At 59.1% G+C, this 16,172-nt stretch overlaps 1 protein-coding gene across 2 annotated transcripts; it reads left to right on the top strand.

Moving 5' to 3' along the window:
* On the top strand, window positions 1–15,637 carry HR (hair growth associated). Of its 2 annotated transcripts, XM_011939814.1 has the most exons (19): window positions 1–47; window positions 1,260–1,906; window positions 2,636–3,428; window positions 4,724–4,874; window positions 4,952–5,145; window positions 6,640–6,804; window positions 7,574–7,663; window positions 7,835–7,950; window positions 8,756–8,837; window positions 9,220–9,383; window positions 9,490–9,732; window positions 9,941–10,106; window positions 10,275–10,344; window positions 10,559–10,689; window positions 10,830–10,949; window positions 11,048–11,163; window positions 13,036–13,200; window positions 13,617–13,745; window positions 14,282–15,633. In XM_011939814.1, the coding sequence occupies exons 2-19, from the start codon at window positions 1,301–1,303 to the stop codon at window positions 14,342–14,344; spliced, it is 3,564 nt and encodes a 1,187-aa protein (XP_011795204.1). In that variant the 5' UTR covers window positions 1–47; window positions 1,260–1,300; the 3' UTR covers window positions 14,345–15,633. The 2 variants fall into 2 exon arrangements, with proteins under 2 accessions (XP_011795204.1, XP_011795205.1); XM_011939815.1 differs by lacking the exon at window positions 13,036–13,200 and having other exon boundaries at window positions 14,282–15,637.
* Window positions 15,638–16,172: the final 535 nt, after the last annotated feature.

Raw genomic sequence — 16,172 nt, 5'->3', positions numbered from 1 at the left:
CACGACGACCGCCACCGCCTGCGCCGCGACCGGCCGGTGAAGCCCAGGTAAGCACCAGGAGCGCGCCGTCTGGGGACACTCGTGTCGGGGGATTTCTGAGCCGAGCCTGCGGTGCCCATACGGAGTGAGTTCCCCGTGCCCCTCTGGGCTGGGCCACCCATTCTGACACCTGAAAGTTAGGACCCCCGGCGCGGCCAGACCACGGCGGAGCCGTGGCTCCAGAAAACCTGGGCGCCCTCTGCCACTGCGCCGTCGCCTCCTGCCTGGGGCTTCGTCGCGCTGGCCGAGGGGACCGTGCCAAGAGAGCGCTGCCGCTCTAGTGCCACCTGTCATCTTGGTCCCTTGTACGCACGTTCAATTTTCCCTCCCTTGCCTCTCTCTGGGGCCCAGCCCGCTTTCCCCGCCTCCTTCCTTCTCCCCTCCCCGCCAAGCTGAAGTTTCCAGCGGCGGTGGCGGCTGCCCTGTCACTGCTGGCGGGCCTAGGGCAACTTGACCCATCCAGCCGAGGCTTCTTAATCCCCCTCTCCTGTGCCGGCGCGTTCTTCCCGCTGGGGGCCAGGGCGGGGTTCCTAGCCCCCTGCAGTTGTCCTGGGACTCTGCTTGAGAAGCCGAGACACTGCAGGGCTCTGGGAAGAGGCTGACTCAGGGCCGCCCAGGTGTAGAGAGAGACACAGCCAGCGGCCCTGGCTGGCAGCTTTCCCCAGTGACTCCAGCCTGCCAGGCCTGCACTTCCCACGGCTACAAACCTGGCTGAGGCTGTAGGCTAGGGTTGGGCTAGCAGCACCCCCAAAACCACTGATTGCAGGATGAGAAGAATCCTCTGAGACGACTCAACCCTCAAGGGCACACTGAGGCCCAGAGGAGTGACATGACTTGCCCCGGGCAGCATAGGACAGAGTCAGGCTCAGGATCCAGCCTTTTTCCTCGTTCAGGGCCTTCCACTTTCTGTCCTGCCTCATGGGTTGTGAGCAGATTCCTAGCTCTGTGAGGCCAGGACATGCCCTACTAGCGATGGCAGCCTCTGCTGAGGTGCACTGGCCTAGGTGGAATTTGGGGAAGGGATGATATCCCCATACTGGAGGAGCAAGAGGCGTCTGGCTGCATGTGGAGAGGCAGCACGGTGCCCAGTTGTGGGCTGGCACTTGCCTTACTGGTTTGAGCTGCCTCGGTGCTGCCCGGGCAGTGCCCGCTCTGTGCCAGGCAGTAAGGTGCTTGGGGAATGTGCCCCAGAAGCTCATGCTTTGATGGTTATGCTCCAGGGATCCCCCCTCTGGGAGAGCCCCATGAGGGCAGGAGAGTGATGGAGAGTACGCCCAGCTTCCTGAAGGGCACCTGGGAGAAGACGGCCGCAGAGAACGGCATCGTCAGACAGGAGCCCAGCAGCCCGCCTCGTGATGGCCTGCACCGTGGGCCGCTGTGCCTGGGAGAGCCTGCTCCCTTTTGGGGGGGCATCCCAAACACCCCAGACTCCTGGCTTCCCCCTGGCTTCCCCCAGGGCCCCAAGGACACGCTCCCGCTCGTGGAGGGCGAGGGCCCCCAGAATGGGGAGAGGAAGGTCAACTGGCTGGGCAGCAAAGAGGGACTGCGCTGGAAGGAGGCCATGCTTACCCATCCACTGGCATTCTGCGGGCCAGCGTGCCCACCTCGCTGTGGCCCCCTGATGCCTGAGCATAGTGGTGGCCATCTCAAGAGTGATCCTGTGGCCTTCCGGCCCTGGAGCTGCCCTTTCCTTCTGGAGACCAAGATCCTGGAGCGAGCTCCCTTCTGGGTGCCCACCTGCTTGCCACCCTACCTAGTGTCTGGCCTGCCCCCAGAGCGTCCACGTGACTGGCCCCTGGCCCCACACCCCTGGATACACTCCGGGGGCCAGCCCAAAGTGCCCTCTGCCTTCAGCTTAGGCAGCAAGGTGAGTGCAGGGGCAGAGAGGGTACCTGTGGCTGTGGCCTTGCAGAGTGGCTCGGTGGTCCCCAAGCTGTTCTTCCACTGTGATGAAAAGAGAAGGCAGCACCGAGGTAGAGGGGTCTATCAGCTTGGAGCTGTCCCAGGCCCCACAGTCAACCCCAAGCAAGCCCTCCCCTGAGCAGTTCCATCTCTCTAGGCCTCCCCTGCCCTCAGGTCATTGCAGCCACTGACTCATCCATTGTCTGCCTAGGATAAGGTCCTGGGAACTGTGGCCTTGGAATGTGTGGCTTGTCCTGGGAGGAGATGGGCGGGCAGACAAGGCCCCTCTATCTGAGAATGGGATGTGCAGGGGACCCCATGGCCCATGTCTAGGGCACCTCCCCCATAGATGACTCCCACTCCCAGGGATGAGATTTTAAAACACTTAAAACTCAGTATGGCACAGGACACCAAACGACCCAAACAGACCCTGGATGCCCTTTGGCTGTGCCAGGCATTCACCCTTTAGTTCTTAGACTTCCTTGTGAGGAAGTCTGAGAAATCCTGGGGGAGGAGGTGGGGGTTGCCAGGACAGTGTCAGAGGCACTCCAGAGACCTAGGGCAGTGCCATTTATTAATCAGAATGTGAGGGCTTCAGTATTCTCCCCTTCCTTCTTACTTGTCAGTTCTGCCCATACATTTAGGCATGGGGAGCCCAAGTCAGCCCAGGCGTAACACTTTCTCCCTTCTTTAGGGCTTTTACCACAAGGATCCGAGCATTCTCAGGTTGGCAAAAGAGCCCTTGGCAGCTGCGGAACCTGGGTTGTTGGGTTTAAACCCTGGGGGGCACCTGCAGAGAGCTGGCGAGGCCGAACGTCCTTCACTGCACCAGAGGGATGGAGAGATGGGAGGTGGCCGTCAGCAGAATCCTTGCCCACTCTTCCTGGGGCAGCCAGACACTGTGCCCCGGACCCCCTGGCCCGCTTATCCCCCAGGCTTCTTTCATACTCTTGGCAACGTCTGGGCTGGACCAAGCGGTGGGAGCCTTGGGTACCAGCTGGGGCCAGCAGCCACACCAAGGTGCCCCTCTCCCGAGCCACCTATCACCCAGCGGGGCTGCTGCTCATCCTATCCACCCACTAAAGATGGGGGTCTTGGCCCTTGTGGGAAGTGCCAGGAGGGCCTGGAGGGGGGTGCCAGTGGAGCCAGTGAACCCAGTGAGGAAGTGAACAAGGCCTCTGACCCCAGGGCCTGCTCCACCAGCCACCACACCAAACTGAAGAAGACATGGCTCACACGGCACTCGGAGCAGTTTGAATGTCCACGCGGCTGCCCTGAGGCCGAGGAGAGGCCGGTTGCTCAGCTCCGGGCCCTCAAAAGGGCAGGCAGCCCCGAGATCCAAGGAGCAGTGGGCGGCCCAGCCCCCAAGCGGCCACCGGACCCTTTCCCAGGCACTGCAGAACAGGGGGCTGGGGGTTGGCAGGAGGTGCGGGACACATCGATAGGGAACAAGGAGGCGGACTCGGGACAGCATGATGACCAGAGAGGTAAGGGGGCCGGGAGGGGCTGCAGGCCCTGCGTGGGAGGGGGCAGCCAGGGCTGGGGCTTCGCATGGGGCGGGGTCCGTAGGCTTTATGAATGGACCATAGCCAGTGGTTAGGCTCCCACCTGGATCGCTATGGCTCTCTGGGAGTTCTTCAGCATCTCTAGGCCAGAGCCTTCTAGCAAGTAGCTTCTATCTTTGTCTCCTCCCAAGCCCTGGTGTGTTGGTAGCAGTATAATGACATGGTTCAGAGTACAGCTCTGGAGCCAGAGCACCTCGTCCCTGACTTTGCTGATTGGTAGCTGTGTGGCCTAGGATGAGCAGCTTCACCTCTCTGGGCCTCAGTTACTTCATCTATAAAATAGGGATGAAGACGGCACCTACCTCAGGAAGACTGCTGTAAAAGTTAAATGCTAGAATAATTCATAGCAAGGGCTTGGAAGAATTCCTGGCACCCAGTGAACACTCAGTAAATGTTCACTGCGATGACTGCTTGTGCCACAAATTCCTGTTTGGGGAATCGCTTCTCCTGAAGGATCCCTTGTCCTGCCCCAGGAACGGCTGCTCTCTTGGCCAGAGGGAACTGGATACTCAGTTTGGACTCTGCCAGTGTTAGGGCTCTGGGCGCACCCTGGAGTCGTCTGCTACACTGTGCCCTCCACGGAAGGCCTGGCACTGCCGGCCTCAGCCTCAGTTCTTCGGGATCACTTCAGTTTTTCAGCTTCCTGGACGGCTGGGTGTGGATCAGGACTCTCCATGGCCTTGCTCAAATGCCCCTGCACCTGGCATGGGCCTGTGTGTGCCCTCCCAGGCCTCTGCCCTGGCCGGGAAGTTGGCCCCTTCGCCTTCTTGGGTTACTGCACCTGTGGCCTGTGTCGAAACTCTCCGGCCTTCTCACCTTCCGGCGCCCTCCGTCCACTTTGGGATTATCTCCTCATGTCATACAGCCAGTGGTATCACTAAGCCTTCAGTGGAGCTATCCAAAGTCTACACTGACTGGATCCTGCACATGTGTCAGGACGATCGCCCCAGCTGCCCAAAGCCTTGGGCTCAACACACAGACAACCTCTTCCCTCAGCTGCCGGTCCATGTCAGGGCATCCTCAGACTGCCTGCTCAGCCTGGCGTGCGAGCCTTCCAGCTGCCTGGTCCATTCTTGCTGGTTCTGAATTAAGCTTCAGAGGCCTCGGGCGAGGAACTGGGCTGGCTCTGAGTGTGGACGGGGTGGGCGCTAAGGCTGGGATGGGGTTCTCAGCAGCCCAGGAAACCCAGACTCCTGACCTCCGCATTGTCCCCTCAGGACCCCGAGATGGCCAGGCCAGTCTCCAGAACTCAGGACTTCAGGACATACCATGCCTGGCTCGCCCTGCAAAACTGGCTCAATGCCAAAGTTGTGCCCAGGCAGCTGGAGAGGGAGGAGGGCCCGCTGGCCACTTTCAGCAAGTGCAGAGGTGAGCCGTTGCCTCTGGATGCCTCCAGTGCCCTCCCGCCAGGGCTGCCTCCTCATCTCCCCCTGCCCTCTCTCCAGATCACCTCTGGGAGGGGAACCGCAACAGGAGGAAGACACAGCCGCCAACTCCAGCTCTGAGGAAGGCCCAGGGTCCGGCCCTGATGGCGGGCTCAGCACAGGCCTCGCCAAGCATCTGCTCAGTGGTCTGGGGGACCGACTGTGCCGCCTGCTGCGGAGGGAGCGGGAAGCCCTGGCCTGGGCCCAGCGGGAAGGTGAACAGGACCTCCTGGGTCTGCATGGGGTCTCTGTAGGGGGAGCCCCAGGTGTCCCTCCCCTGACCCCACCCACACTGCCGGCTCCTAGACCTAAGGCAACCTGGGAAGAGCTCCTGGCCTGGGTGGGGACATCAGGAAGGTGTCAAACTGGGTACAGCCCAGTTCTCTGGGAGTTTTTGGGCTTGCTGGGAAAACAAGAATGAGTGCCAAGTATCTGCAAGGCACTGGGAGGTGGGGGAGCTCCTGAGGGGTTGGGGGTCAGGCGAAGCTCCTGGGCCTGGAGGGCTGGCAGGACCTGGGCTAAGGTCTCTCTGGCTGCAGGCGCTCCCTCTGGTCGCCTTTCCGCAGCAGAGGGAGTTCCTCGTAAGCACACAGCCCTGGGCTGCCGGTCAGTTTTTGGGTGGAGACCCCCGGGGCTCCCTCTTGCCTCAGACAGGCCAGGCCCCTTGGTGCATCTTCAGCCAGCCCCCTGCTCCCTGTCGGCTCCTGCCACTCCCAGCCTGGGTTCCCAGCACACACGCCACCCATCCTTCCTTTCCCGGCTCCCTGGAGCTTGTCATCCCCTCAGGCCTTGGCACTGGCTGTCCCTGTGTCTGGAATGCCCTGCTCCTCCCTTTCTACCTGGTGAATGAAAACTTACTCATCCTCTGGGGCCCTCTTGGGAAGCTCCCCCGCATTCCCATCCTCACCCTTCCCTGGCATTTTCCTCCAGCACCCGCCTCATGGTGCCACAGTCATTGCCATATTTGTGGGTCCATCTCCCTACCCAGAATGTACGCACTGTGTGTCCTGACCACCTCTGAATCCCCCGCACCCAAAGGCAAGGCGTTTGTTGAACTGTACTCAGTGGCACCTTTTCCACCTACCAACAATGGCTTAGTCTGATACTCGGCTCTTAGAAAACCCCACTCCTGGCTGGGTGCAGTGGCTCACGCCTGTAATCCCAGCACTTTGGGAGGCCAAGGTGGGAGGATCACTTGAGCCCAGGAGATGGAGACTGCCGTGAGCTGTAATCACACCACTGCATTCCAGCCTAGGTGACAGAGTGAGACCCCGTCTCAAAACAACGACAACAAAGTCTCCTGGAGGAAATGGCACCTGAGCATGGTTACCATTTCTGGTAGCACATACAGCTTGGAGGGAAGGAGGTGGAGGAAAGAATGTGCTAGAAGTGGTGTGGATTAGTAATGCAGGGCCAGTGGGGAAGTCCCTGGGGCAGGGCTGAGTGTGGGGCAGGAATGGTGGAGCTGAGGCCTCCACTATCCCTGGAGAGCTTTGCTGGACAGGATGGTTTCTGCAGCGAGGCTCTTGACAGGGCTGAGGAGTAAGCAGTGGGTAGCTGTCGAGGGGCTTGTCTCCCTTCCCTGGGGGGCCCCTCCGTGGAAGCTGCTCCCTGCTTCTCCTGCCCCTGCCTGGATCCTTGCCACTTGAAGCCTTCCACTGGGGCCTATTGCCTTCACCTTCTGACCCTGTTCTCTCCGTGGTCAGCAGGCCAAGGGCCAGCCGTGACAGAGGACAACCTAGGCATTCCACGCTGCTGCAGCCGTTGCCACCACGGACTCTTCAACACCCACTGGCGATGTCCCTGTTGCAGCCACCGGCTGTGTGTGGCCTGTGGCCGTGTGGCAGGTGCTGGGCGGGCCAGGGATAAAGCAGGTAGGGAGAGGGGCTGGGGATGGGAAGGCGGGATGGAGCCCTCAGGGGGACTGCTGCAAGCCTGTGGTCATTCGTTGACTGCCTCTCCCCAAAAAGCCCCCTACTCCCTGCGCAGCCCCAGCCTCAGCCACGGTGGCTCAATGCCCTTATAGCAGACTTCCCCTCTCTGCAGATCAGAGGACCATGCCTGCGCCCTTGACCACCCTTAAACAAAGACGAATGTGCCTACTCGCTGTCTCCCACTCTGTTCAGCGGGCACCTTTTAAAACCTGCTGTAACACTGTGAAGTGGGTATTATTGCTTTTGCTTTCCAGATAAGAAAAACTCAGAGGATAAGTGACTTGTCCAAAGTCACACAGTTAGTAAAGTGTTGCAGCCAGGACTTAGACTCAGGTCTTCTGATTTCGTCCTGTTCTTTTCATGGTTCTCAGCTTTCTCCCCCTTGGCTCAAGTTGGCCATGTGAGAGCTTGAAATTTCCCTGTGTTCCAGTAGGAATGACCAAAAAGAGCTCCAGGGTCAGATACGTTTTAGAACATTGTCTTCCACGTGGTTAGCCTAAGGGCTTGCAAAGCATCTCAGCACATTAAAGGCTGTGCATTCTACAAGCAAAGAGTGCTGTGTCTCTGTGTGACCCAGGTTTCCCAGAAAGCACGAATTTTATGGACTATTGAGTCCCCTGATTTAGATATCGTGTCCTGACCTTCTCTGACCTTAACCTGTGATTACCTTGATTTCTGGACCTGCAGCTTTTCCCTTCCTGCCCCACAGGCTCTCGGGAGCAGTCCACGGAGGAGTGCACGCAGGAGGCTGGGCACGCTGCCTGTTCCCTGATGCTGACCCAGTTTGTCTCCAGCCAGGGTGAGCCATCTTGGAGGGGTGGGGCATGCAGAGGTTGGGTCCTGAGAGAGACCAGCTTCTTGTCTGATTATCCCTCCCCCAAGTGCCATGCCCTTCTGCTTGGCAAGGCCAAGCTGCCTGTTGGTCTACACTCACCACCAACCTCCCTCTCCTGCCCACCCCCACCCCCAGCTTTGGCAGAGCTGAACACTGCAATGCACCAGGTCTGGGTCAAGTTTGATATCCGGGGGCACTGCCCCTGCCAAGCTGATGCCCGGGTGTGGGCCCCCGGGGATGCAGGCCAGCAGGTAAGACCCAGGGCATGCCACCGGTTGGGTACCATGCCTGCAAATGACTGACCTTTGCAGGGGTTTGGCCCCCTTTGTTTTTTTGGTGGGGATGAAGAGCAAGAGAGAAGCCTGTGGAGTCAGGCTAATTCCCACCTTGGGGCCATGCACGATCTTGAGCGCTGGCCCCTCCCACCCCCACACCCCGGAGGTCCTCACCCCCTGCCTTCCTGGAGCATATCTGCCCTACGCTGTGTGTATTCCAGTTCAGCGCTTGCCACTTCACGCTAGAGGTGCTTGTTGGTATGGCCCGGTCCCCAGGCCATGGGTTCCTTTGGGTGGAGTGTTGGCCCGCCTTCTCAGTATTCCCGGCACCTAACACCTAGCAGGCGCTCAATGTGCATTTGAAGTTTTTATGAAGTTCATGTTCTTCTTGTAAAAGTCATCCATTCAAAATACATCGTTCATTGAATGCATTTTGGATGCCAGACACTGTGTTATACACCCATTGTGGAAAATTTGGAAAAATTTCCAAATATACAGACAAGTATAAGGAAGAAAATGACGATGACCTTAATGCCACCATTAGTTTTGACATATTTCTTTCCAGCCATTTGTCTATTTTAGTAGACTATAGACCCTACCATAGGTAGAAGTCTATGAGCAACTTTTTTCCACCTAATGTTATATCCTATAGCATTTGGTTCCTATAAACACGATTTTAGGACTGACAAGAGTCCATTGTTCATTCTTGTGGGTTGTGTTGAACTGTGTCTGCCATTTTAAAATCTCTGGTTGGATTGGGGGGTGGTGGTGGGTTTAACAGAAGGAATTGACACAGAAAATGCCCCCAACTCCACAACCTTCGTGCAATGGTGACACCCACAGGACCAAGAGCATCAAAGAGGGTGAGCGGCTCCTCTTGCCCCTCGGCCTGTGCAGGAGGGAGGCTGGGCCAGAGTTTGAGGCAGGAGGGGACAGCCAGCAGAAGTCTCCAGGGATTTAGCAACCCTCCCACCCCCAATAATCTCCGCCACTCCCCTCAGGACACGCCTCCGAACACCTTCTTTGGTCAGACCCCCATGAACCCCTCTTTTTAGAGGCTCTGGAGCTGCCAGCAGGAAAGGCAGTAGAGTGGGGAGACCCAGTGCAGGGCTGCGGTGGGGGATGCTGGCTGGGGAGAGAGTGGGCTCGGCCAGGAAGAGAGGGAAGAGCAGCATGGGCAAGAGGGCCTCAAGGGGAAGGGGAAGGACCAAACGCGAAGCCCCCCACCATCTTCCCCCCCAACAGAGACCCCCGATTCCACTGAGACCCCAGCAGAGGACCGTGCTGGCCAAGCGCCCTTGCCTTGTCCTTCTCTCTGCGAACTGCTGGCTTCTACCGCGGTCAAACTCTGCTTGGGCCATGAGCGAATACATATGGCCTTCGCCCCCGTCACTCCGGCCCTGCCCAGTGTGAGTGAGGGCATGGAGGGAGGGCTAGGAGCCAGGGGACCAGAGGCTGGGCCTGCCCTCCCTGCGGGGCCCAGCGGGTCCTGAGCCACTGTGCCCCTTCCTGCAGGACGACCGCATCACCAACATCCTGGACAGCATTATCGCACAGGTGGTGGAACGGAAGATCCAGGAGAAAGCCCTGGGGCCGGGGCTTCGAGCTGGCCCGGGCTTGCGCAAGGGCCTGGGCCTGCCCCTCTCTCCAGTGCGGCCCCGACTGCCTCCCCTGGGGGCTTTGCTGTGGCTGCAGGAGCCCCGGCCTCGGCCTCGGCGTGGCTTCCACCTCTTCCAGGAGCACTGGAGGCAGGGCCAGGTGAGGCGCTCTGCCCCTCCCCTCCCAGCCCTGGCCACCCCATCTGCCTCTTGGGGCCTTGGTCCCTAGGCCCAGACAGACCTAATGGCTCAGAGGGAGCAAGAGGGCTGTCCCTGAGCTGTTCTACTGCCCTTACAACACACTCTTGCCTGGCCACGGCGGGCACCCTGGCCATTCTCCTCATGGCCTCCTTCCTTTCCCACCACAGCCTGTGTTGGTGTCAGGGATCCAAAGGACATTGCAGGGCAACCTGTGGGGGACAGAAGCTCTTGGGGCGCTTGGAGGCCAGGTGCAGGCGCTGAGTCCCCTCGGGCCTCCCCAGCCCACCAGCCTGGGCAGCACAGCATTCTGGGAGGGCTTCTCCTGGCCTGAGCGTAAGTGTCCCCGACACAGGGGAGAGGGAGCTGGGAGCCCAAGCCCTAGGGACCGGGTGGCAGAGGAGTCCCAGAGTAACCCTGAGGGGCTGGAAGCAGGTGTTGCTGCTGCCGGGGCAGGGGCTTTGGAGCCGAGGAGGCCAATGGTCGTTCTATCTCCTCCTGTAGTTCGCCCAAAGTCAGACGAGGGCTCTGTCCTCCTGCTGCATCGAGCTCTGGGGGATGAGGACACCAGCAGGTGTGTATGTCACCAAGGGCCAGCCCTACCTCCCCAGCCACTGCAGGCCCCGCCTGGTTCAGCCCTCCCCTCCTCCTCTGCCCCCCACCCCCACCCTGTGCCCCCCGGTACTCTCATGTTTGCCCTCTGGGAGTTACCCTGGCAGTGGGAGGGCCTTGATGGGGTCTCTGGTGCACGGGTTGGGCCTGCTGGGCATGACCCCCTCGCCCCATAGGGTGGAGAACCTAGCTGCCAGCCTACCACTCCCGGAGTACTGCGCCCACCATGGAAAACTCAACCTGGCTTCCTACCTCCCACCTGGCCTTGCCCTGCGTCCACTGGAGCCCCAACTCTGGGCAGCCTATGGTGAGTGTCCCTCCACTCCTGCTCAGTCCCTACTCCCGTGCCTGTCATCTCAGGGCACACGAGCATCTGTGCCAAGGCCCTGGGGCTTCAAGTGTTTCTCTGATTCCATTTCTAACTGTTCTTTCTCTATTGCCACGCAGGTGTGAGCCCACACCGGGGACACCTGGGGACCAAGAACCTCTGTGTGGAGGTGGCTGACCTGGTCAGCATCCTGGTGCACGCCGAGGCACCACTGCCTGCCTGGCACCGGGCACAGAAAGGTAGGTCCTCGGCCAGAGGCAGGAGCGGGGACAAGATACAGAGGCGAGTGTCCGTTGCCACCAGCCCAGGGCCTGCCTGACTGCTCTTTCCTCCTCAGACTTCCTTTCAGGCCTGGACGGGGAGGGGCTCTGGTCTCCGGGCAGCCAGGTCAGCACTGTGTGGCACGTGTTCCGGGCACAGGACGCCCAGCGCATCCGCCGCTTTCTCCAGATGGTGAGGAGGCAGCCGGGAGCCCTACCCTTCCCCCTGCTCAGCCCTAGAAGCTCGTCCAGTCCCACCCTAGTGTGCTCGCTCCCCGCCCCACGCCCTAAGGTGAGCTGCACAGACCACTCGCACAGACGGGTGCAGAGAAAAAAGGGGACCCGGAGTTCTGCCATGGGGCTCAGAGAAGTGGCAGGGGTTTGTGGCAGGAGAGCCTGGACCTGATGATGAAATGACAGCACCAGCTGCCTGAGGCTGGACGTGGTACCAGGGCCTTAGGCGTAATATCTGTTACCTGTCTCAGTCCCCTGCCCCATGAGGCAGGTACTGCTCCTTTCCCATTGGCAAATGAGAACACCGAGGCTCAGTGGCAGGGCTGGGATCTCAGCTTCTGTCTGTCATGGCCCCAGGTGACTACTCTGTGCTATTCCTGGAGGCAGGCAGCCTTCCCTTCCTTCTGAGACTCCGTCCTGCTGCCCCTCTTTTGGTATTTGCATCTTGTTAGGGGAGATTGCCTGGAGGAGATGCTCCTGGAGGGGCTACCAAGGAAGGGGGCTGAGGGAAGTGGAAGGAGAGATGCGTCAGGTGAGGAGCCAGGGAAGGGGAAAGTGATGGGGTGGGCTGGAGGCAAGAAGCTTGAGGCGCAAGGAAGGAGAGTCCAGGGGTAAGGCGAGGGCAGCCCCGTGGTTCCCAAGTCCAGCTGGGCCCTCATTGTCCTGGGGAAAAGACTTCCACCCAGTGTCACCCGTCGCCAAAGCACACGCACGGAGACTTGCAGAGGCCAGCATGGTGTGCACTCCTCCTGCCCACAGGCATACACATGTGTAGATGCACACACAGATGCTGGGACATGCAGAGGGGCGCACACCTCCACACGCAGATGGCCTCTTCCGGGCTGGGTGTGGCTGGCCGTGGGCAGTCCCCACGGCCCAACCCAGTGACTCACGGGGCAGGGCTGAGGGGCACAGTCTCCCTGGGTGGCCTGGGAAACACTGCTCAGCTCCAGGATGGACCTGAATCTCCAAGGGCAAAGGAATCTTGGCACCCAACCGGGACTCCTCTAGAGTCCCATCGGCTTCACTAGCCTTCCCTTCCCTGATGGCCCCATCTTGCAGCCCTAAGCCCAGGGGCAATGGCTGAGGTCCTTGCTGAAGGGGGTGGATTGGGCTGGTGGTGGGTTGGAGCATGATGCCGGCGTCCCCTTTGCACATGTTCCCTGGGCACCTCTGGCCTCCGCAAGTCCCTGCCTGCCCAGAGAGCTCCCTGCTCTGGTTGGGCTTGTGAGGTCCCCGTAGCTGTGGCTGCTGCAGAGACCTGGGCCTGGCCCAAAAGCCTGTTCACCCGCTGGCACTCACAGCCTCGCAGTGGTCCTTCCCTTTTCCGCGTCCAGAATCTTAGGGAGACCCTGATGAACGCTTTGAGTTGTCTCCCCAGGGACATACAGCTCCCTGCTCACCCACCACTTAGCACACAATTCTGGCCATTCCAGAGTAAGAAGTCCTGGTAGACAGTTTATGAACTGGGATTATGCAGGACGTCTCCCTTGGCTTTGCAGAAAGGGGCACCATTGAGAGAGGGAGCAGAGGGGCTGAAGTCGCAGAGGCTGTTAAAGGCCTCCAGCCCCAGAAAAGCAGGGATTCAGTCTGCCCACCTGTAGGGCCTTGAACCCCTTCCTTCTAAGCTCCTTCCAGCCAAATGTGTGTTCTGCCAACCTGAGCTGCCCCAGCCCCAAACAAACTCAACCATACCCTCCCTGCCGGCCCTTCAAGACTTGACCCTTCAGCTCTTTTCTCCACCTCTGGCCTCTGGAAAGTCCATGTCCCATCCTCCTGCAGCCCTGCCCTTCCCTCCCCATCTTGCTCATTCCCCCTTCTCTTCTTTGAGGTGTGCCCGGCCGGGGCAGGCGCCCTGGAGCCTGGCGCCCCAGGCAGCTGCTACCTGGATGCAGGGCTGCGGCGGCGCCTGCGGGAGGAGTGGGGCGTGAGCTGCTGGACCCTGCTCCAGGCCCCCGGAGAGGCCGTGCTGGTGCCTGCAGGGGCTCCCCACCAGGTGCTTCCCAGCGGGCAGGGGCTCTGCGGGGAGATCAGGATGGCAGGAGAGACCCTATCAAGGCCGCAGGTGTCCAACATCCCCTCAATACCCAAGAGCCGGGCAGGGCAGGGAGCCGCACGCTGCTGTGGGGAAGAGAAAACTGGAGAGCCAAGAGGCCTTGAGCCAAGAGTCCACTCCTGTTTTCCTGGGCATGCTGATGTCAGGGGGCTCGCGGGGAGACTTCGGGGTCTCTCCGGCAGTCCTGAGGCCTGGTTTTGGCCCAGCCTTTGAGGTGTCCAGTGGTGCATCCAGGAATCTGCTGAGAGCTAGGGGTCGGGAGTGGGTGTCATTAGAGGAAGCGAACCTCAGGGACCAGGGGGACAGGGAGAGGATGTGTGATCTTGAGCCTCACTGTCCATGTTCCCCCGACACAGGTGCAGGGCCTGGTGAGCACAGTCAGCGTCACTCAGCACTTCCTCTCCCCTGAGACCTCTGCCCTCTCTGCTCAGCTCTGCCACCAGGGATCCAGCCTTCACCCTGACTGCCGCCTGCTTTGTGCCCAGGTGAGTGGGATATGGGCCAGCAGGCTGGGTGTGCTGCCCAAGCCTCCCACCTCCCTGTGCCACAGCTTCGGTGGACATAGTAGATCCCACCCTGTGCTAAGCAGACAGTTACCCTGTGCAGGGGCAGAGTATTCTTTCTATTTTGTTTCGTTTTGTTTTTTGAGATGGAGTCTTGCCCTGTTGCCCAGGCTGGAGTGCAGTGGCACTATCTCAGTTCCCTGCAACCTCTGCCTCCTGGGTTTAAGTGATTCTCTGGCCTCAGTCTCCCAAGTAGCTGGGATTACAGGCGCCCACCACCACATCTGGCTGATTTTTTTTTTTTTTTTTTTTTTAGTAGAGGTGGGGTTTCACCATGTTGGCCAGACTAGTCTCGAACTCCTGACCTCAAATGATCTACCCACTTCGGCCTCCCAAAGCGCTGGGATTACAGGTGTGAGCCACCGCACCTGGCCAGAGTATTCCTTTTAAGTAGGTTGGGGGACAGTGGGGGGGTCCAGGAATGTGGCTGAAAATGCTTTGTCCTCTCTTTTTCCTAGATGGACTGGGCTGTGTTCCAAGCAGTGAAGGTGGCCGTGGGGACATTGCAGGAGGCCAAATAGAGGGATGCTGGGGTTTGGGGTCGGGGTGGGGACAGGTAGACCAAGTGCTCAGCCCAGGTACAACTTCAGCAGGGAATGACGCTAGGGGACTTGAGGATTTCTGGTCAACGCCACAAGCACCACTCTGGGCACAAGCAGGGCACCCTGTTCCCCTCCCCCTTAAGCCAACAACCACAGTGCCACCTAGCTCGCACCTGTCCTTCTCAGGCTGGCACCTCCCCCACCCTGTGCCCCTCTCCATAGTACCAGGCCTGCATTGGGGTCGATTGACTTCCTCCAACCCCTACTCCTCCCCGACCCAGGAGACAAACAGCCCTTCCTTGAGGGACCTCGGGAATCATTCCGGCTTAAGCAACACCTCCTCCTGCTGCTCACTCCTGCTGAGCCTGCTCTACTGCCCCAGCTCCGCTTCTACCACCGCATCCCCACTGGGCTCACTGCAGGCATGCTGAACAAGGGGTCCCTGACCTTCCGTCCTCCTGCCAAAAGATCTGGGGAGTGTGAGGAGAGGGTGGCATCAGGAGCTGCTCAGGCTTGGCTGAGGGAGCGGCATGGGCGACGTCACTCAGCCCCTTCCAGGTCCGCCCGCTTCCCTCCTTCATGATTTCCATTAAAGTCTGTTGTTTTGTGACTGCTGCCAGTGTGGTTGGCCCTGCCCCTGCAGGCCACATGGTCCAGGGAGGGAGGGGGACATGGAAATCTGCCCTAGAGTAGAGGCAAATGGAGTAGGGCAGCCCGGAGCTGGGGCCTGAGGGACAGGACACCACTGCCTGCTCGTCCTCCTTCCTCCAGGGCCTGGGTCCTTGCCTCCCACTGAGGAACCTTTGGGTAGGGTGGAGGGCTATTCCCCGAAGATGCTCCTGAGTGCAACAGCAGGCAAGGCAGAGTCCTGGGGCACAGCCACGAGGTGACCTCCCTATGCAGAGACTCCGGAGCCCTACTCCACCCAGCAAGCTCCAGGCCGCCCCATCTCTCCCGTCTACCTTGACCTGGAGATCCAGAAGTGTGGCCCAGAGGAGCCCTTGCCCCACCTGTCTGCCCTTGGTGGCCGTGACCGACGCCAGGCCCAGCCACCCTGGGACTGAGCCTGACTGCTTCAGACAGCCGACCCCTCCTTGTCTCCACCCCATGCCTGCAGCCTTCCGGTGGCGCTCTGCCCTCTCCGGCTTCCCTTGTGTATCTCAGCCCTACAAAGAAAAGCACTCCCACTCTTGTCATACCTGATTGTTCCTGCTGTGGTTTGGGGAATTTTTTTTATTAAATAAAGTTTTTTTTTATTATAAGTGTAATATACTTTCAGAACATTTAGAAAATAAGAAAGTCACCTTCAAGCCTATCATTACACACCTCCAACTACTATGAGTATTTTGGCGTATTCCCTCCCAGTGCTTTCCCCAAGGATTTGGGGTACACGTGGCTGGATTGCTGTGTTTTGTCCTTGCTTTCTTTCTTTCAACACTATATCATCATTATTTTCTGTGTTGCTACCTAACCTTCATTTTAAATGACTGCTTATATTCCATTAAGTGGCTTTGCCATGATTTACAAAATCATCATTTAAAAAAAAAAAAAAAGCAGGGCTTTCTTCATTGTTTGGAGAACTCAGTTATTTTCATTTTTTTATGGGATAAAGAGCAGAAAAGAAAAAACTGAGAACTCTGCGTTTACTTTGCTATTGTTTTCGTTTAATTGATCTCATCTGGCCAGGCGAGGTGGTTCACCCCTGTGATCCTAGCACTTTGGGAGGCAGAGGCAGGTGGATCACTTGAGGTCAGGAGTTCAAGACCAGCCTGGCCAACATGGTGAAACCCTGTCTCTACTAAAATAC

This window comes from Colobus angolensis, unplaced genomic scaffold (genome assembly GCF_000951035.1).
Source record: "Colobus angolensis palliatus isolate OR3802 unplaced genomic scaffold, Cang.pa_1.0 Scaffold184, whole genome shotgun sequence".
NCBI classification, from domain to species: Eukaryota; Metazoa; Chordata; class Mammalia; order Primates; family Cercopithecidae; genus Colobus; species Colobus angolensis.
Note: the sequence above shows the minus strand (reverse complement) of the source record. Positions and strands in the feature narration are given on the sequence as shown.

Coding starts and splice junctions, on each gene's coding strand:
- HR (XM_011939814.1), top strand. CDS start 1,301: ATGGAGAGTACGCCCAGCTTCCTGAAGGGCACCTGGGAGAAGACGGCC. Junction 10,107..10,274: donor GGGCTTCTCCTGGCCTGAGC/GTAAGTGTCCCC, acceptor CTCCTCCTGTAG/TTCGCCCAAAGTCAGACGAG. Junction 13,201..13,616: donor CTGCAGGGGCTCCCCACCAG/GTGCTTCCCAGC, acceptor CCCCCGACACAG/GTGCAGGGCCTGGTGAGCAC.